This window comes from Chelonia mydas, chromosome 11 (genome assembly GCF_015237465.2).
Source record: "Chelonia mydas isolate rCheMyd1 chromosome 11, rCheMyd1.pri.v2, whole genome shotgun sequence".
NCBI classification, from domain to species: Eukaryota; Metazoa; Chordata; order Testudines; family Cheloniidae; genus Chelonia; species Chelonia mydas.
Window position 1 is genome coordinate 25,904,430 of NC_051251.2, and position 21,317 is coordinate 25,925,746.

General features: G+C 42.8%; 1 protein-coding gene across 19 annotated transcripts in view; it reads left to right on the forward strand.

Moving 5' to 3' along the window:
• MBD5 (methyl-CpG binding domain protein 5) overlaps positions 1–21,317 on the forward strand; it is a 248,204-nt gene that overhangs the window by 199,164 nt on the left and 27,723 nt on the right. For 17 of the 19 annotated variants that reach the window (XM_043525239.1, XM_043525240.1, XM_037913151.2 and 14 more), the window contains 3 exons: positions 775–986; positions 3,051–4,259; positions 19,486–19,559. In XM_043525239.1, coding sequence (XP_043381174.1) covers positions 775–986; positions 3,051–4,259; positions 19,486–19,559 — 1,495 coding nt within the window. Of the gene's footprint in view, positions 1–774; positions 987–3,050; positions 4,260–6,584; positions 6,635–19,485; positions 19,560–21,317 lie in introns of all 19 variants that reach the window. The other 2 variants (XR_006284870.1, XR_006284871.1) reach the window with 2 other exon arrangements.

The window sequence follows — 21,317 nt, forward strand, 5'->3', positions numbered from 1 at the left end:
GAATTAGGATTAATTTTTTTTCTAAAATAAAATGTCTGTTGATTTTCATCAGCTGATTCCACAAGTATAAAATTTAGGAAAAACATTAGTTTGTGTTAACTCAAGTGCAAAATCCATTTCAGGCTTCTTTTATTTGATAATTTCATAGGATCAGGGGCCTCAAAGTGTTTGTTTTCCTATTGTTTGTGATATTCTTCTTTCACATTTTAATTTACATAAGAGATTTTTCTTTTGATACAAAATGCAGATTTTTTTTAATATAGCTTGTTTTTCTTATGAGATTTTTCTCCTGTATCTAGAAAAGAGAAGACTAGTAGAGTTAGCCAGTGTATTTTTGTGTTCAAGAGGCCTTGGATCGTTGTGTAGTCAGGTCAAACAGTGGTGTCATAGTTACCAAAAGGTTGGGGGAGGGGAAGGTGTTGGTATGGTATGAAGCAGTCGCTCTTTGGAAGTTAAGAATGGATTTCCAAGAAAATAAATACCACTGATGCTCATTCTCCTGTACCTGGCTGTGTGCCATTCCAGAATGAAGGACAGTCATGTCAGAATCCTTTAGAAAGAGTCCACATATAGATGTAACCTGAAAGAAAGAATGCTGAAGAAATGAAGGAATAAATAGTAGGAGACATGTTCCTTGAGATTGTGGTACAGAAGTTTTGTTGTACAGAGAGTGTCAGTATTTGTTTACCATTCAGTTAAAATATGATTCAAGGAAACTCTCATGGACTCTTGAAAACTATGCTGACTTACTTTACCATATGTTTGGAATTGCAGGTGACATGTCGTCGATAAACACTACTTTGAATAACCATCAACTGACTCATCTCCAGTCACTGTTGAACAACAATCAGATGTTTCCTTCAAATCAGCAGCAACATCAGCTTCTCCAGGGGTACCAGAATCTCCAGGGGTTTCAAGGGCAACCCTCAATTCCTGGACCAGCTAACAACCCAAACCCTATGGCTTGTCTGTTTCAGAATTTTCAGGTAGAGAGCAAACTGACATCAATATTGAGTGAATTTAAAAAACTGTAATAGTAGAATTGGTATCTATATTCTGCTTTTTCATTGAATGTTTTAAACAATCTGTTTTATTGCAGTTGGTTGCCCTTTTTTAGTATGGATTTTGTATTTGCAAATCAGAAACATGTTACTGAAATTATTTATCTTTTACTTTTAAGTTTAGTGTCATTTTTATTTTACTGGAACTCCTTATGATGTGCATCTATTGACAGCTGTTATGAACTTTCAGGAGTTGTTAATTTGCTTTTGAAGTGTGATCATAAACTACTGGTTGAGAATGAATTGTAGAGACTGAATGGTAAAAAGTTAACATAGTTGTCAGTTAATAGGAAATAGGAGGTTATTGTGAGTAACTGACTTTTTCTAATAGTGCTCATTAAAGTAAATGGAAGGACTGTCGTTGATTTAGGGGATGTTGGATCAGGTCCATAGTAATTAAGGACAGGCATATAATAAAATTTTTGAAAAAATAGTATCTCCCTTTCACATTTCCATCCAAACAGACAATTCTGTTGATAATGTAAATTCAAATATTAAAGTAATAGAATGACAGTGAAAGTATCAACTGAGATAGAGAACAAAAATAGAGTTACAGTATGTACTTAACATTATTATAGTGCTGCAGAACTGAGAACATGAAGGCTGCAGAAATGCAGGTGATAGTGCCAGAAAAGCTTTTATTCTTTAAGAAGGAAAAAGACAACATATCATTTTGTCAGTCTAGACAACTAGAAATTTCCCTGTGTTTGCAAAATCACAGTAATCTAACTGCCTATTAACCCCTTCACAGTTTATTAACTATGTGAGTTACATTAGCTGTATCTTCATATTTTCTCTTTGTGTCCTGAATTATGTAAGTGTTTAGTAATGGTAAGTATTTAAAGCAGTAGTTACAAATATTTGGCTTCACTAGTTAAAGCATCTTTTCTATTCAGACTTTCACAAGTATTAATATTGCTTATTATCTTTACTTCACTCTCATGACATGTACATGACAAATACAAACATAATATACAAGGTTCCTCAAAATGTAATTTAGTTTATAATAGACAATGCATGAAATAGCTTCAATGCAAAGGGTCGGAGACCTGGTTGATGAGGATTAAAAGTGGTAAGACTTCCCAAAAGAAGTGTATAAGAAGAGAAAGGTAGGTCACTTGCACATGACAAATAGGAGGCAATTTCAAGCCTGTGGGTTGCATCAAAGAAAATACAAAGCAGAGAGTGGGTAGAGACAAAAAGAGCACTTAGGAGTGAAACTGGGGAGGAAAGTAGAGACTGAGGGAAGAATAGGAGGAAATAGATTTGGGTACAGTGATATAAGCATGGATTAAGTTGTTTAGGACTTTGAATGTAAGAATGAGGATCTTGGACTTCATTCAGAAAAGGAGAGGGACTCAGAAAGGTGAGTGGAAATGCGGCTACAACAGGAGAGATTTGAAAGTTTTATCATCTCAAATACCACCTGTTGTTACAAAGCTTTGTCTTTTTGAACAAAGTGTGAAAGCTAGTTTGTGTTCATATGCATATTATTTTATGTTTTGAGTTGCCTTTTCATTTTCTGATTCTCTTCATTGAGTGACAATCTTTGTTACTTATGTATAGGGCCCTACCAAATTCACAGCCATGAAAAATACGTCACAGACTGTGAAATCTGGCTATTGTGGGGGCAGTCGCGATATTGCCACCCTTACTTCTGTGTTGCCTTCAGAGCTGGATGGCAGGAGAGCAGAGGCGGCTGGCCAGGCACCCAGCTCTGAAGGCAGTGCCACTGCCAGCAGCAGCTGTAGGGAAGGCGGATTGGAATATACTGTATGAACACATCTGCGAAATTTGCTTTTTATGCCAATCAGTGAAAAACGTGTGATTTCTCCACAATTTAAGTAGACCTCTGCTTATGTACAACCATGACAAAATGTGTCACTGATGTGTAACCATCACAGTTACTGAATTAAATGAATGTGTCTTCTGAAATATAGCATCCAATGAAAACATAAATTTCTATAATTTTTCCTTCCTATTTTTAAGGTGAGAATGCAGGAAGACGCTGCTCTTTTAAACAAAAGAATGATCACTCAAATGGGGATAACTTCAGTTCCTGAGAGTTCCAACACTACCCTTCCTCCTTTTCAAGATACGTCTTGTGATTTGCCGCAAAGGACTGAACCAACTCTAGGACAACAGGCAAAGGATGGCCTCAGTGTAGCTGCTCAGGGTGATTCTTCAGTTGATGCTATCTACAAAGCAGTCGTAGATGCTGCAAGCAAAGGAATGCAAGTCGTAATCACCACTGCAGTTAGCAGTACAACACAAATGAGTCCCATTCCAGCTCTGAGTGCCATGAGTGCCTTCACAGCCTCAATTGGTGACCCATTAAATCTTTCTAGTGCTGTCAGTGCAGTAATCCATGGAAGAAACATTGGTGTTTCTGATCACGACGGTAGGATAAGAAACACTAGAGGGACACGAATCCTGAAGAATTCAGAACATAGTAAAAATTCAAGTGAAGGGGATGGATTTGAATATTACAAATCAGCAGGTTGCAATACATCCAGAAAACAGTGGGAAGAGGAGCAAAACCCTGGAGGAGAGATACATAGGTGGAAGTGTGAGGAGTTTTTAGACCATTCAACCCATGTCCACAGCAGTCCTTGCCATGAAAGGCCCAATAACGTCTCCACACTGCCATTGTTACATGGTGAGCAGCATCAGATACTGTTACCACAGAGAAACTGTCAAAGTGATAAATTGTTGGAGGAGAATTTCAGGTATAACAATTACAAAAGAACTATGATGAGTTTTAAAGAGAGACTGGAGAACACTGTGGAAACATGTGCACACATAAATGGAAATAGGCTTCAACAAAGTAGAGGGTTTGGAGAGTTGCTGAACACTTCTAAACAAGACCTAGTCATGGAGGAGCAATCTCCAAGTTCCTCCAATAGTTTGGAAAGTTCTCTAGTTAAAGACTATATCCATTATAATGGAGACTTTAATGCCAAAAGCATTAATGGGTGCGTGCCTAGCCCTTCAGATGCTAAAAGCATCAGCAGTGAAGATGACCTAAGGAATCCAGAGTCCCCTTCTTCAAATGAGTTGATACATTACAGGCCGAGGACGTTTAATGTTGGCGACTTGGTCTGGGGCCAAATAAAAGGACTGACTTCATGGCCTGGAAAATTAGTAAGAGAAGACGACGTTCACAATTCATGTCAACAAAACACTGAGGAGGGGAAGGTATATATACACAGCCATATATATTTTGTGTGTATATATATATATATATACACACATATATAGTCAAAGAATTATCTTGGTCTAATATTTATTTTTGGGTTCTGTTCTTATTTTAATGGTATGAATTGCAGTACTAATGGGCTTTTGATTCCTGGTTCATGAGGATAGCTTATGAAACTATTTATTTCACTAAAAATGTTGTTGTACTTGCACAATGAGAAACTTATACAAATCCCATAAGGAAACATATTAGGCTGTATTCTGGCCTGAATTATGTCCTGCTAACTCACTTGTTCACATAAGACTTTTATTATACAAAAAATATTTTGCTTTAATGCACTATTGTTTAACTTATGATTTATAGCCTTCTGAACTTCTGGCTGTGCCTAAGGTTACTGACTTGATGTGCAAGGCATGAGTGGGTATCTAGAAATGGCAGAAATCGCAAAATGTAAAGCTGATCTAACCAAAATAAGGAATTTGAAATAAGTTAAAGCAGTTTCACCCTATCTCTGACTTGCCCAACTGATACTTCTAGTATGAAGCAGAAAAACTATTAAAAAAATTTGGCCTGCACAGCAGAACATGAAAGATCCTTTTCTAGTGATAGTGGTTTTAGTTTGCTCCTTTGTGCTGGAGTTTAATGTCCCCTAGCACAAGGTGTTGGCAGGGAATTCTTATCGTTACCGATGACTTAACAGTGTATTCTGTTTTATTGAGGAAACTATTTTAATCCTTATTTTCTACTGTTTGCAAAACTTTTTGTTTTTCTGCAGTCCTCATAAATACAGAAGTATTTCATACTGTATGCCCCTCCCTTTCCTGAGCCACCGCAGAAACCACTCAGACTCCCTTCTTTTAGTCTCCACTCTGTATAATTTATTCAAGTCCTCTCCACCAGCACTTGTACACACAGTACAGCAATTCTAATACATATGACCCTGTTGCCTTCAGCCCCTGTTCATCAGGGCCCTGGGAGGAACAGGGATCTCCCTTCCTTGGGAACTCCTTCAGTCTGGGCTCAGCTAGCCTTGTCCTCCGTCCTCTGATCCTTCATTTCTTTTATCAAGCTATTGTGCTGATGGGCTAGTTAGTTCCTGAACTCACCCACCAACCCCCCTGTCTGATTAGCTAATTCCTCCTTATTCCCTCAATCAACCATCGCCAGGGAAACTAATTGAGGCCACAGTAATCAGAGTATTGACCCATCTGTTAGGCCTCCACACTCTCTCACACCCACACTCATTATATAATAAAAAATATGTTACTAAACATTCATTCAGGAAATAATACTGCTAGTACCTTTAAATTAACAAATCAAAATCTAGGTATAGAATTTTTAATTTCTGACATAAAGAAATTAATCCAAAAACTATTATCTATTTTCATGCCCCCATCTAATTTACTTCAGTTGAAACCATGATAGAAACTATCATATTTAAGCACAGTTGATCCTACTTCTAGTAGGATTTCTCCAACCAGATTGTACATGGATTTTTCCCCTCAAACTGTAATAGGCATGTTATGAAACTGTTATAAATTGTCTGGGATGGTTTGGCTAGCGTGGTTTCAGCCAAAGCTTCTCATTCTTCAGATGGCTTGTTCATCGTTCTCTACTCCCCACATAGGTTTTGAAGAGATGCACGCCGATCTTCAAGTATATACTTCAAATAAATGAACTTGTTTTAACAATTGTAATTCCATAAATAAGAACTTCTTCAGCTACAAAGTTAGATCCCAAAATCACTAGCCCCTTTTGAAAATGTAGGCCTAATTTTTCAAATACTGTTGACCACATACTTCAAAAGAAAAGGAAAAAATAAGTGTGAAATGAGGGAGAGGAGAGTATGGTACTCTCCGTCAGAATTCTGCTGTGGTGCCAATCAATGCCTTTATGAACGATATAGTACTAAAGAACAAATTTTTCAAAATGCATTTATGTCAACTATTTATTTACTTAACTTCACAGCAGTAATTGTGTCCCTCTGTGTAAGATTGTTTCAGTAAATTTTTAAAAAGTTGCTCTTTGTACCCTTTATAAACAGCAGAGAAGATCTGTAGATCATCAGTTGCATTCCTTAAGAGTACTGCATCAATTAGCTGAACAATATCAAAAGTTAATTTCTTATCTACCAAAAGTATATTTGTTTTTATGCAGGCCTTAGTACTTCCATTTTGTTTTTCTTAGGGTTTTTTTTTTTTTTTTTTTACTTTATTGCACAATATTATATTAATTGACTTGAAATTTAATGTATGCAGAAGCCGAAACAAAATTAATGAAAATTGCATATGTTGCTGAATACCTTCTAAACTGTTTCTTTGTAGTTCAAAATGTTGCTGCTCCCAGAATGTTGTAAAGGCAGCTCATATCCCTGGTAAGAGAGAGTCTGTCCCGCTGTTCATCAACAAGCACTGTGACTGACTAAAGGAGCTTTGGATCAGAAGGCCCTCCATCTTTCAGCAGGATATTATGTATTTAGCCTCCCCAGTTGGAAAGATAGTGTGAATGGCAGTTACCAGGATAGGGATTGAGATTGAATACTGGAGAGTAGAGGAATGTGAAAGACAGAAGAGATGACTTAAATAGAAAAAAGACATACGTAGTCCCATTTCTGAAAATAGAGAGGAACTCTGATGTTCATAATTGTATTTCTCATTCTCTTGTGCATATGACCAACCACTCCTATAAGCTGCTGCACAGCCACATATTTTGAATGTTTTGGCAGTTTAGTGTGAAGCCAGCAAAGTCAACTCATTCTGCAGTGCAAAAGATCTTCGGGAATGATGTGTACCAAGGAACCCTGGAATGATAGAACTCTTAATATGGTTCCCTATTAGTAGTTTTGAAAATTTATTGTATGAGGAACTTTTAAATTATCTTTATACACATTTGTACCTATGATATGTTAATTTTTTCAAACTATGGCAAAAGTTTTGCTATGTTAAGAGTTTTTTTGTATATTACGTAGAAGGTATCTGTTTGACTTTACTTCCATTTATAACAGCATTTTACTACTTTTAAGGGAATACATATGGAGTTGAATTTTTTTCATCTGTTTCTATTCAAATAGCAACTGGAAGCTTTTGGATGGTGTTCCTCTATCAGGAAAGAAGGAATGTTAACCAAAGTTTTCTGTTTTGTTTTGGGCAATTGGAAAATTAAGGAGCAAACGGAAGAAAGTGCAGTGGCAACAGCAAAACCATCTAGAATCCAGATGGAGGAAACAAGGAATGATCATGTAGATTAGGTTACTAGTGTCTGAGGAAAAACAAGGGGAAGTGGAAAGCAAAAAGAAGATGTCAGCAGAATAAGGATGAAAGTGAGAAAAGAGAAAAAGCTTTGCTGAGAAATCCACCTGAAAAGATAATGCTGCTGGCTGTCTCATGTTGCACTGATGGTGTAAATAGGCTTTAATATACAATTTAAAACTTTTCTTTACACCTGATGAATAACATCTTATCAGTAAGGCAGCAAGAAGCTGCTTTGCAATATGGAGTTACTGACGCAACTGCCAGAATAGGTAATTCTCATACACAGGAAATCCATTGTTCTGGAAAGAACTATTGTGGCCAGGCTCACACACCATTATTCTATCATATGATTTGCATCATGGAAGGATCCTTATAGAGCTTGGGAAGGTGGGGCTGGCGTGGAATATTGAATTTGATCTTTTAAAAAAAGAATTACAGTACCATCCCAGTGAGCCACTGCTAATACAGTTCCTGCACTGGTGCACAGCAGAGTTTGATTCTCAGTTCTGACTTTTTCTCTCAAACCCAAAAAGGCCTGGAGCATGGTGTAAGCTGCATGCACAGCCAGTGACAGGAGGGTGTGGTTTTCACTAAATAGTTAAAGGGCAGTGATGAGGAATGTCAAAGTGAGTCCTTCCAGACCTAAACAGGAAGGATGATTTTCAGAGCAGGATGGTAAAAACAAAACAGCTTGTGGGATCTAAAACCTGTATGAATGTAGAAAATCACCCACTTTCCACCTAAGAGACAGGGTGTAAACAATAGCTAGCCATATGGTAGTGATTTGAAGAAATCCAGAATTGAATTTCAGATATTGATGTTACTACAGGATGAAGATGGTTGACTATGTTAAGACTCTCAGCTGCTTAGGCTCTAGACAAGCTCAAAAGTTTCTCTCTCACCAACAGAAGTTGGTCCAATAAAAGACATTACCTCACCCACCTTGTCTCTCTAGGCTCTAGATTAGTGTTTCTGACCTGAGTTTGACTAATGCAGGATGTAATCAACCAAATAGTTAATTAGGGTGGGCCAGATCTAATGGTATAAAAAAATAGAATTCAACAAAGTGTTTCAAAATTTGAATTTCTGTGTAGTCGTCTATGCCAACCTACCATGATAACAATCAACCTGTCTTAAGTGCCTTATTACTTAAATACTACCATAAAAAGAAAAGGAGTACTTGTGGCACCTTAGAGACTAATCAATTTATTTGAGCATAAGCTTTTGTGAGCTACAGTGCACTTCATCGGATGCATAAAAGTGGAAAATGCAGTGAGGATGTTTTTATGCACACAGACCATGAAAAAAATGGGTGTTTATCACTGCAAAAGGTTTTCTTCCCCACCCCACTCTCCTGCTAGTAATAGCTTATCTAAAGTGATCACTCTCCTTACAATGTGTATGATAATCAAGGTGGGCCATTTCCAGCACAAATCCAGGGTTTAACAAGAACGTCTGAGGAACTGGGGGGGGGGGGGGGGGGGGGTAGGAAAAAACAAGGGGAAATAGGTTACCTTGCATAATGACTTAGCCACTCCCAGTCTCTATTCAAGCCTAAGTTAATTGTATCCAATTTGCAAATGAATTCCAATTCAGCAGTCTCTCGCTGGAGTCTGGTTTTGAAGTTTTTCTGTTGTAATATCGCAACTTTCATGTCTGTAATCGCGTGACCAGAGAGATTGAAGTGTTCTCCGACTGGTTTATGAATGTTATAATTCTTGACATCTGATTTATGTCCATTTATTCTTTTACGTAGAGACTGTCCAGTTTGACCAATGTACATGGCAGAGGGGCATTGCTTGCACATGCTGGCATATATCACATTGGTAGATGTGCAGGTGAACGAGCCTCTGATCGTGGGGCTGATGTTATCAGGCCCTGTGATGGTGTATCCTGAATAGATATGTGGACACAGTTGGCAACAGGCTTTGTTGCAAGGATAGGTTCCTGGGTTAGTGGTTCTGTTGTGTGGTATGTAGTTCCTGGAGAGTATTTGCTTCAGGTTGGGGGGCTGTCTGTAGGCAAGGACTGGCCTGTCTCCCAAGATCTGTGAGAGTGTTGGGTCATCCTTCAGGATAGGTTGTAGATCCTTGATAATGCGTTGGAGGGGTTTTAGTTGGGGGCTGAAAGTGACGGCTAGTGGCGTTCTGTTATTTTCTTTGTTGGGCCTGTCTTCTGGGTACTCTTCTGGCTCTATCAATCTATTTCTTCACTTCCGCAGGTGGGTATTGTAGTTGTAAGAATGCTTGATAGAGATCTTGTAGGTGTTTGTCTCTGTCTGAGGGATTGGAGCAGATGCGGTTGTATCGCAGAGCTTGGCTGTAGACAATGGATTGTGTGGTGTGGTCAGGGTGAAAGCTGGAGGCATGTAGGTAGGAATAGCGGTCAGTAGGTTTCCGGTATAGGGTGGTGTTTATGTGACCATCATTTATTAGCTCTGTAGTGTCCAGGAAGTCTCTTGTGTGGACTGGACCAGGCTGAGGTTGATGGTGGGATGGAAATTGTTGAAATCATGGTGGAATTCCTCAAGGGCTTCTTTTCCATGGGTCCAGATGATGAAGATGTCATCAATATAGCGCAAGTAGAGTAGGGGTATTAGGGGACAAGACCTGAGGAAGCGTTGTTCTAAGTGAGCCATAAAAATGTTGGCATACTGTGGGGCCATGCGGGTACCCATAGCAGTGCCGCTGATTTGAAGGTATACATTGTCTCCAAATGTGAAATAGTTATGGGTGAGGACAAAGTCACAAAGTTCAGCCACCAGGTTTGCCGTGACGTTATCGGGGATAGTGTTCCTGACAGCTTGTAGTCCATCTTTGTGTGGAATGTTGGTGTAGAGGGCTTCTACATCCATAGTGGCCAGGATGGTGTTTTCAGGAAGATCACCAATGGATTGTAGTTTCCTCGGGAAGTCAGTGGTGTCTCGAAGATAGCTGGGAGTGCTGGTAGTGTAGGGCCTGAGGAGGGAGTCTACATAGCCAGACAATCCTGCTGTCAGGGTGCCAATGCCTGAGATGATGGGGCGCCCAGGATTTCCAGGTTTATGGATCTTGGGTAGTAGATAGAATATCCCAGGTCGGGGTTCCAGTGGTGTGTCTGTGCGGATTCGATCTTGTGCTTTTTCACAGAGTTTCTTGAGCAAATGCTGTAGTTTCTTTTTCTTTTCCTTTACTTGTATGTTAACCCCTTCGGTGTTGCTGGAGCTGATTTTTCACTAGCAAGTGTTTTATACCTTTTGCAGTAGCACATCCTGAGAAATATTTTTGCTCACAGCTCCAGGGAGTTAGTTCTTTGATGTCTCAAGCTAAAATTAAGTAATTTGTGTGTGTTTATATAGAAATGTATACTATTATAAAGTTAGATTGTGAAAGGAATTCTCTTGAGCAATTTCCTGATGGAACATCAGTCTTACAGTAAAAGAAAAAGCAACTCGAGGGTTTTTTTTGTTTAATTATTTGGAAGTGTCCAAAGTCTAGCCTATTGTACAATTTAGTCTTGCTTCATGGAAATGAGATCCCCGTGTGCAGACCTCACCATAATGGCTCTTATCTTGTCAAGTTCTGGATCTGCTATATCCCCAGATTTCATTTTTAGATATATAAGCTAAAGAAATGTTACACTTGAATTAAAAATATATCACATTTGGCCTTATGGTGGTGAGAACCTCGCAGGGTCCATTAACTTCAACTTAGCACTCCTGAAAATCAGCTTCATAGTGCATTTAAATTATTTTACTGATTCAGTTAAGTTGTTTTGGGAAGGAAATTTTGAATTTTCAGAACAAATTTAATCAAGATCTTTCATATCATTTATATAAGTGCTTAATTTCTGTTTAATGGTTTATTATGCTTTATGCATTCATAAAATCTTTTATATTTATCATTAATGCAACTTTACAAAAAGCTCTTATTAAGCAAGGGACAGATAAAAATTAAGAAATACAAACACAAAACTATTAATAAAGATAAGAGAATGAATGTTAGATTTTTTTAAATGTTTGAAAAGTGCTTTTGTAAATTAAACTAAGCTCAAAGCTGTTTTGCTAATCAAAAGTGGAGTTTAAATGGTTAATGTTTTGATATCATTTGAAAATGTGCAGCTCTAGAAAATTAGTAGTAGTAGTAGTATTTTATTTCAAAAATTGTTAGTACCTGTGAAGTGGTACCAATTTTTATATCCAGCGGTTTAAATTCAGTAGTGTGCTATGAATTCATCATTTCAATTGATTTTAATGTTAGTTGTTTGTGCATTACCAAAGCTAGTGTTTGGCCTGGTGGGGTTTCTTTAAGCAGTAGTGCAGATACCTTTTTTTTTTTTCATGATTATTCTTTCAGCAAAGCCCTTAAGTTCCATTGACTTTAAAGGGGCTTAAGCACATGCTTAAAGTTAAGTACGTTTAAGTGATTTGTTAAATAGGGGTGGACTTGAACATGTGCTTCACTACTTTTCTGAAATGGGGCCTTAGGGACTTAAATTTAAGTTTAAATATAGTAGAGTATGAAGTAATATAAAATTCTTTGAGTGCTTGCTCATGTTGATTCCATTCTAGGTGTGCGCGCTCCCACATGCACAGTTGTTGGAGATTTTTGCCTTAGCGGTATCTGTAGGCTCGACTGTGGCGCCCTCTTGAGTTCCGCACTCATGCATCAGTATATTAGGTGCCGCCTGCCCTAAGCCCTCTCAGGTCCTTCTTACTGCCCATGACAGTTGGTTGGAGCACCTTGTTTTGCATTGCAAGAGCATTAAGAGCTGGTTGTTATTCCCTCTGTATATAGTTCTTAGGTACTCAGTCAATTTAAGTAAGTTTAGTAGCTAGAGTCACGGCTGAGACATCACCCTGGGCTTCAAGCCGTGTTTGTCATGCAACAGGCCAATGCCTATCAGTGACCCCCACAGCAGCTGTTTGAAGTGCTTGGGGGAATCCCATGTAAAGGACAAGTGCAGCATTTGCAAAAACTTTTGTCCCAGAACCCAGAAGGAGAGGGACATCTGCCTGAAAGCCCTCCTGATGGAGACCGTTGCGCCTGGCATCGGAGCCCTCCCAACTGGACTCTGCTCCCAGCACCTCAGCATGAGTGTGGAGTACCCCACCGGCACTGGGATCCTCCCAGCACTGTTTCCCCTGCTGGTGCCCAAGAAGCAGCAGAAGAAGGGTTCCCCAGCACCATCCACGGAGGGGAAGGGGGACCTGGGCAAAGGACCTAGTTCAGGTCATGTGCCCACCCTGGAGGTAGAGGGGAGTACCGCTATGGTCAGACCTCCTGGCCCAGCCAGGGATCTGCATCCAAATCCCAGGAGTGGTAGGGAATCCCGGCTCCAACAGGGATCTTCGTCGCCTGAGACGGCCCAGGCAGCCAAAGATCTGGTGGGCCTATTGGCACTGCAGATGCCACACCAGGCAGTGGACGTGGCTATGGCGCTGCATTCCAAGAGCAAGCCAGCCATGGGACCTCCGCAAAGGGCAGGGGAGCGCCATCAGTGCCCAGATCACAGGCGTTCGTCCCCATCCCCATTGCCTAGGATCCCGGTCCCACAACCTCAATTGCCGGCTAGAAGGCCCGGGTCCACAGCACTGCGCTCTCCTTCCTGAGGCACAGAATGCCAGAATCGAGATACTGGTCCCCGCATTCCCAGCACCAGCCAGTCTACCGCCTAAGATCTCCTTGGTGCAGATGTCTATCCCCTAGGCAGTCTCCTAGGCGTCCGTCCCTGCCAGTGCAGGACTGCTCACCATCATGGCACCGATCTCTACTGCCCCAGTACCGCATGAGGGAAAGGTGGTGTGGCAGCGCTCCGACCTTGTCCCTGTGGGTCCCGCACTTCCAGGCGGTTTATGCTAGCTTCAGAGGTTCACTGCAACCCTCCACATAGCCCTTCTCTCTCTAGGGCGAGGGATACAGTCTACTGAGCCCTTTTCATCATAAGCCAGCAATGGAGGTTGGTGAGAAATTCCCAGTGTCTCTGTTGCTCCTACAGCCTCATGCCAAAATAGTTTAGCCTCCTGTCCTGACAGGGGCCTGTTTTCCCCTCCCAGGAGCTGTTTCTGTAGTGGTGGGTTGGGGGGAACCCGGGCCCGCCCTCTACTCCGGGTTCCGGCCCAGGGACCCTAATGGTAGCAGCTGTTGGCAGCCAACCTTTCACTGCCAGAGTTGCTACATTTCCCTGGGCCACTTCCCCACAGCTCTCCTGCTTCTCCCTTCTTTACCCTTACCTTAGGACTCCCTTACCAATGACTTGAGGGTGTCTTCATTAACCAGCCCTTCAGTTGCACTTCCTCTCCTCTGGCTCCCTGGCTTCTCTCTGCCTGACTGGAGTGAGCCCTTTTATATTATCAGAGGGGCCTTAATTTGAGTCAGGTGGTCACATTAGCTTAATGGCCTCACCTGACTCTTTGCAGGTTAATTTTAGACTCAGGTGTTCTCATTAGCCTGGAGCAGCCCCTGCTCTAGTCAGTCAGGGAACAGAAAACTTTTAATCCAGTGGCCAGTATATCTGCCTTCTGCTACTCTGCTGTACCCAACTGGCCTGGGTCTATTACAGTGGTAATCCCCTCCCCCTAGACATAGGTCTCCAACAAGGGTTAGTTGGCAGACGCAGGCCTCCCCAGCCCCACCTGGTCGCTGGAAGGGGACTGGTCCATATCAGAGCCGAGGTTCAGCCCATCACCGAAAGGGTACGAATCTCCATCAGCCCACAAGACCAGCGTGGCGGCGGCATGGCAGAAGGGCCAGTGGCCTGCTCAGTGGCCATGTTGGAATGCTTAGGGAGTACCAATGATGCCAGTTCCATGCTCCCACCATTCTGGCCACCTTGGACAAACCCCCGGCACTGCTGGCACCGGGTTCAGAGCACAGTGCGGAGTCCATCACGGGGGCAGCACAACAGGTGCCGCCCATCCCCCTGCGATGTCCTCACAGTCTTCATTGCCGGACGAAGTGGTGGCGTGGGCCTCCCAGACTGGCAGTCCCCCAACGACTTTAAGGCGCACCAGGCTCTTCTTAAAAGGGTGGCTGACAACTTAAACCTCGAAATTGAGGCGTTGGCAGAGCAATCAGATGAACTATTCGACATCATACCATCCTCCACCCTGGCCCGCATCACGCTGCCTGTCTACCCAGGTGTCCAAAAGATTGCTAAAACGCTCTGGCAGACCCCAGCTTCAATTCTGCCCACGTCCAAAAGGGTGGAAAAGAAGTATTACCTCCCAAAAGAGGGTTCAAATATCTCTATACACACCCACCAGCAGGGTCACTGGTTGTGTCCGCAGTTAACGAGAGGGACAGGTAAGTGGCACACTGAAAAATAAAGACGCCGAACAACTAGACCTCTTTGGCAGAAAGAATTATTCTATATCCAGTCTACAATTTCAGGTGTCCAACCACCAAGCCTTGTTGGGCAGGTACAATTTTAATGTATGGGTCTCCTCAGGCAAGTTCAGGGTGGCCCTTCCACAGAACCTGGCCCACTAGTTCACCATGATCCTGGAGGAGTGCAAAGCGGTGGCAAGGGGCACCCTCCAGATGGCCTGGGATCCTAGACACTCTGCCGCCAGTGTGGTTGCCTGGGCAGTGGCACAGCTCTTGGCTACAATCTTTGGGGTTATCCCAAGAGATGCAGGCTGCAATCCAGGACCTCTTGTTTGAGTTCGCGGGGCTCTTCTCTGAGCTCATGGACCCAAGGCTGCATGGCCTTAAAGACTCCCAGACCACCCTGCGATCACTGGGCCTCCACACTTTGCAGCAGGCCAGAAAGCAGTTCTCATCTCCTCTGCGTTCTCCTTCTAGGTCCTGGGGGTCTTCCTGACAGGATGCCTCCAGGAGAAAGGACAAAGACAAAAGATTTAAGCGATGACACCCTTGGTCCTCTCCCTCGCTGGTTCAACCCAGCCCCTCAAAACATCACGGGGGTCAGAGGCAGGCATTTTGAAGGTGCACCTAAGGATGGCGCCCCAGTCAATTACCTGGATCCACCTTCCTATTCTTTCCTCAACCTCCTGCACCCCTTCCAGTCAGCATGGTCGCGAGTGACATCGGACCATTGGGTGCTCAACACAATATCCTTAAGCTACAACCTACAGTTCTCAACTGCCCCTCCCTCCCACCCCTCTTCCCCATCCCTCTTCAAGGACCCTTCTCATGAGCAACTCATCACTGGGGAGGTTGAAAACCTCCTAAGGCTGCGGGCGGTAAAGGAGGTCCCTTGGGATAGGAGGGGAAAAGGATTCTACTTCCGATATTTCCTAATCCCAAAAGCAAAAGGGGACCTAGGACCCATCCTGGACCTGCATTGCCTCAACAGAAGTTGAGGTTCTGCATGGTCTTCCTGACCTCCATCATCCCCTCCCTGGAATCAGGAGACTGGTACACCACCCTCGACTTGAAGGACACATATTTCCATATCTCCATTTTCTAAGGGCACACACGGTTCCTCCATTTTGTGCTGGGCCACCGCCATTTCCAATTCACGGAGCTGCCCTTTGGTCTCTCGTCAGCCTTGAGAGTGTTTACAAAGTGGATGGCTCCAGTGGCCACTTACCTGAGGCATCAGGGCATTCGGATTTACCTGTACCTCGACGAGTGCTAATCCAGGGCCAGTCTTGACACCAGGTGCGGCAGCACTGCGATCTAGTCACCACCTGTCACGATCTAGGACTGTTGATAAATGAGAAGAAATCAACTTTAGTTCCAGTGCAGCGCACAGAGTTCATAAGACCGGTCCTCGACTCTACTCAGGCCAGAGCCTTCCTCCCTGAAGACCAATCCCATGCCATGACAGACCTAATCTTGCATATGCAAGCCCGCTCTCTCACCACTGCGCACAGGTGCCTCAGGTTGTTGGGCCACATAGCAGCCTGCAGTTACATGGTCTGGCACACATGGCTTCATCTCAGGCCCCTTCAGGCATGGCTGGCGTCGGTCTACATCCCCAACCTACATAACATAGACTAGGTAATCAAGGTTCCAGACCACATACTGTCATCGCTCGCCCGGTGGCTCGACCCTGCATCAGTGTTGGAGGGAGTCCCCTTCGCGGCCCCATCCCCATCGGTTACCCTGGTCTCCGATGCTTCGGATCTGGGGTGGGGATCCCCTCTAGGCGATCTTGGCATGCAAGGATATTGGTCAGGTCACGATTGCTCCTTAGACATAAACTTCAGAGAGCTCAGAGCAGTCCGTTTGGCCCGTCAAGCTTTCCTGCCTCAGATAAAAAGCAGGGTGGTTCAAGTCCAGATGGACAATACTGCCGCAATGTTCTATATCAACAAGCAAGGTGGTGCCCGGTCCTCTGCCATTGGCCAAGAAGCTCTCAGGCTCTGGAACTTCTGTGTTCAGCATGCCATTCATCTCGTGGCCGCACACCTCCCCAGGGCCAGGAATGCTTTGGCAGATCGCCTCAGCAGGACTTTCTCGTCTTGCCATGAGTGGTCAGTCCATCCGGAGGTGGTCAGCCTAATCTTCCAGAGGTGGGGGATTCCCTGGGTGGACTTGTTTGCATCCAGACAGAACAGGAAGTGCCACGCTTTCTGTTCGATTTGAGGGATTGACAGAGGCTCCCTGTTGGACACTTTTTTACTCCTGTCGTCAGGACCCCTGATGTATGCCTTCCCTCCAGTGCCATTAATCTACAGAATCCTCGTGAAGATCAAGCAGGACAGAGCGAAGGTAATCCTCATAGCGCTGGCTTGGCCGCAACAGAACTGGTTCGGCACGCTGCTGGACCTCTCAGTGGCCGCCCCATTACAGCTACTGCTCTGGCTGGACCTGTTGTCTCGGAACCATGGCAGACTGCTGCATCCGAACCTGACAGCACTGCACCTGACGGCTTGGCTGCTGCATGGTTGAATGCAGATGAGTGGGAGTGTTCGGCCAGTGTCCAGCACGTCCTGCTAGGCAGCAGAAAACCCTCAACCAGAGCGACCTACCTGGGCAAAAGGAAACGGTTTACATGCTGGACTTCAGATGAAGGTATTCAACCTGAGCAGGCCTCACTGCAGTTAATCCTGGATTATCTCCTACATCTTAAGATCCAGGGTTTGTCCCTTTCATCTGTTAAGGTCCACTTGGCTGCTATTTTGGCCTTCCGTCCCCTGCGCGAGGGCAGGTCAGTTTTCGCCCAGGACATTACTGCCAGGTTCCTCAAGGCCCTAGAGCACCTCTGCCCTCACGTCAGGGACTCTGTTGCTCCGTGGGACCTGAATCTTGTGCTGTCATGGATCATGGGGCCCCCCTTTGAGCCTCTGGCTTCGTGCTCCCTTCGCCTCTCCTTGAAGGTCGCTTTCTTGGTTGCAATAACATATGCTCACAGGGTCTCTGAGATTAGGGCACTTACCTCAAAGCCACCCTACACGGTGTTTTACAAGGACAAGGTCCAACTGCGACGGCACCTGACCTTCCTACCCAAGGTTGTTTCACAGTTTCATATGAGCCAGGACATATTCTTACCTGTCTTCTTCCCTAAACCTCATAAGTCAGAGGAGTATCGCAGGTTGCATTCTCTGGACATCAGAAGGGCATTAGCCTTCCACATAGAGAGGACCAAGCCTTTAGTAAGGCAACGCAGTTGTTAGTCGCAGTGGCCAACAGAATGAAAGGTCATCCAGTGTCGACTCAGAGAATCTCATCTTGGATTACTGCCTGTATCCGCTGCTGCTATGACCAGGCCAAGGTGCTTCCTCTGGCGATTGTAATTGCCCATCAACCAGAGCACAAGGACATATGCTAGGCTGCTACCTGGTCATCCATCCACAGATTTACATCGCATTATGCGCTTACCCAGCAGGTCCAAGATGATGCTGGCTTTGGTAGAGCAGTATTGCAAGCTGCATGACCGTGAACTCTGAGCCCACCTCCATGGATGCTGCTTTTGAGTCACCTAGAATGGAATTGACGTGAGCAAGCACTCGAAGAAGAAGAAAAAACAGTTACCTACCTTTAGTAACTTGTTTTTCAAGATGTGTTGCTCATGTCCATTCCGTTACCCGCCCTCCTGCCCCTCTGTCGGAATTCCCTGCAAGAAGGAACTGAGAGGGCGCAGGGCCGGCAGCGCCTAATATACTGACGCATGAACACGGCACTCAAGAGGGAGTCACAACCAACACTACGGATACTGCAAATGCAAAAATCTCCAACAACTGTGCACATGGGTGCGCGCACACCTAGAATGGAATGGACATGAGCAACACGTGTCTCAGAACAACAGTTATGAAAGGTAGGTAACAGGTTTTTTTAAAAAAGGTTGATGGCACATATTAAAATATATTATATTGTAATAAGAGTACATAAAAGGTTGTTATGAAGCACAGCGAACTTCAATAAGAGTTAAATGTGTGTGCAGTCAGAATTAGGATCTGTGAGACTTTGACAACAGTAAAAACATAAGAATGGCCTTGCTGGGTCAGACCAAAGGTCCATCTAGCCCAGTATCCTGTCTTCCAACAGTGGCCAATGCCAGGTGCCACAGAGGGAGTGAACAGAACAGGTAATCATCAAGTGATCCATCCCCTATTGCCCATTTCCAGCTTCTGGCAAACAGAGGCTAAGGACACCATCCCTGCCCATCCTGCCTAATAGCCACTGATGGCCCTATCCTCCATGATTTTATCTAGTTCTTTTTTTAACCCTATTATAGTCTTGGCCTTCACAACATCCTCTGGCAAAGACAATGTTTATATTGTTTATGGTATTAAGCAAAAAGGATTAAATTTTTTAAAGTAACATTCTAATTTTAGTCCCTAATTCTAATATTTTAGGACTGTGCCATGATTATTTGCATTTTTATTGCCATTGGTATGAGCATACAGAGGAATTGTAAAAATATTACTTTTCTTCTTTTGGTGGGAACAGAAATGTTTTGTGGATGCAGTGAAAATTAGTCTCCATAGCCTAAACAACCGCATGTCCAGCAGTAAAGTAAAAGTAGCATTTAATAATTGCCGGTCTGGGTAATGTAGTTTGATGTTCATACCTTTACTCAGGTGGAGCCTGAGAAGTTGAAGACACTAACAGAAGGTCTGGAAGCCTACAACCGAGCCAGGAAGAGGAACAGAAAGTAAGCAGATGCTTATTCATTTACAAATTAATTAAAATCATGAGGTCCTCTTGTCTACCAAGAGACTCTCATTTCACTCCCAGAAGTATCCTTGACATCAGTCGGAATCTTGGCTGTGTCAGGATTTGGTTGTTAGTTATTAACCTGCAGCCTATATGGAATGCATGTCTTTCTGATCCTGCAACAGGAGGCTTCTGAAATCCTGTGGCAGCACCTATGACAGTTTAGGCTCAGCTTTCTTATAAGGGGAAGCGTAGACGGTGGTAGCATAAAAACCCAGTGGCAGCTTCTAACTATTACAGTGTGTTTTATATCCAGATAATTTGCCTCTTCATTTTACTGTATGTCTGTCCTTGTGTGTGTCCTGGGGGAAAGAGGAAGAGAGAAAGAAATTATATATACTGCAATACTGTTTTTTGTGAAATCTAATGAACCAAAACTCTGGACTGCACTGACTAATGCACCATTCCTCTGGAGCACCTCAGCTCTGCAGGGCTGAAGCTAGACTCCTGCAAAAGTCCGCACAAGAAGGAGCTGCTTTACAATTATTAGGAGGAACAAAGGATCCTAGCTTCAGTCCTGAGGAGCTTAGGAGATCTGCAGAAATGGAGCACCTAGTTTCTGAATTCCTTATTTTATGCAGGTTATGAATTCTACAGTTTTATAACTTTGTAATTTGGGGGTTTGTATGTATGCATTTTCTGATACACCAGCAATCTTTGAAAATGCTAGCACACCCATATGAATTTTCAAGTGTAGATTTGAAATTTACACCCAAAATCATTCATTGCATATTAGTAAGTCAAAAGTATTCTGAACAAATACTATATGACTTTGTGACAAGCATTTTTTTTTCACACAGCACCAAATTGGTATGGAAAGGGTTACTTCAGATAAGTTCAGTATATTTTGTCATTGCTGGCAAGCTTTTCAGAATTCCCTAATCCCAGCTATGTTTAGTGTAACCAGACTGGCTGCCATATGCAAATCTTTTATTATACAATATAACAAATGATGTATATTTGAACTATATTTGGTTTTATCTGTTTTTTTGGACTTTATTTAAGATTTTACAAAACTAGGTGAGAGATTTTGAGCAATATAAAATATGAGAAGAGGAAAAAAAATATGGAAGAAAAGAGGAGAAGTAAATTGAGTTTAGAGGAAGAAGACCTAGACAGCTATAAAAAGATACAGAAGTTGGCAGGGTTGTAGTGTGCTATTGTTTACTTGTTGTCGCACTGACAAACTGTTGGCTTGTATCTGAACAGGAATTTAAAGTACTATAGGCTTACAATTCATGTCTTCAAAACAATAAGTACAGGCTTAAAGGAATCAAATAATTACAGTAGAGCCCCGTTTATCCGATCTGGCCCTGGTTCCAATTAGATCAGATAATCAAAAATTCGGATAATCAGGAAAGTGGACAAAGAGCTTTCAAAATGTTGTTTTAAGATGCGGAATTGCTTTTAAACTAGCTGATCCCTCTCTGAAAAGTTGTCATCTTTATTTACAGCTTACACGAACCATTACTTCTAGTAAAGAGTACCGGTTTCTAAAAATGCAGAAATGATAAACTTAAGCATTAAAACATAGCCCCCTTCTTTACAGCAAATACAAACCATTATTAATAAACAGTGCCAGTTTTTAAAAATGCAGACATGATCATTTTAAGTTGCAGCAACCCCAATACTCATGGTAACTAACAAGAATAACAATATGTAATATGCATAAAGTATGAAATTAACATATAGTATT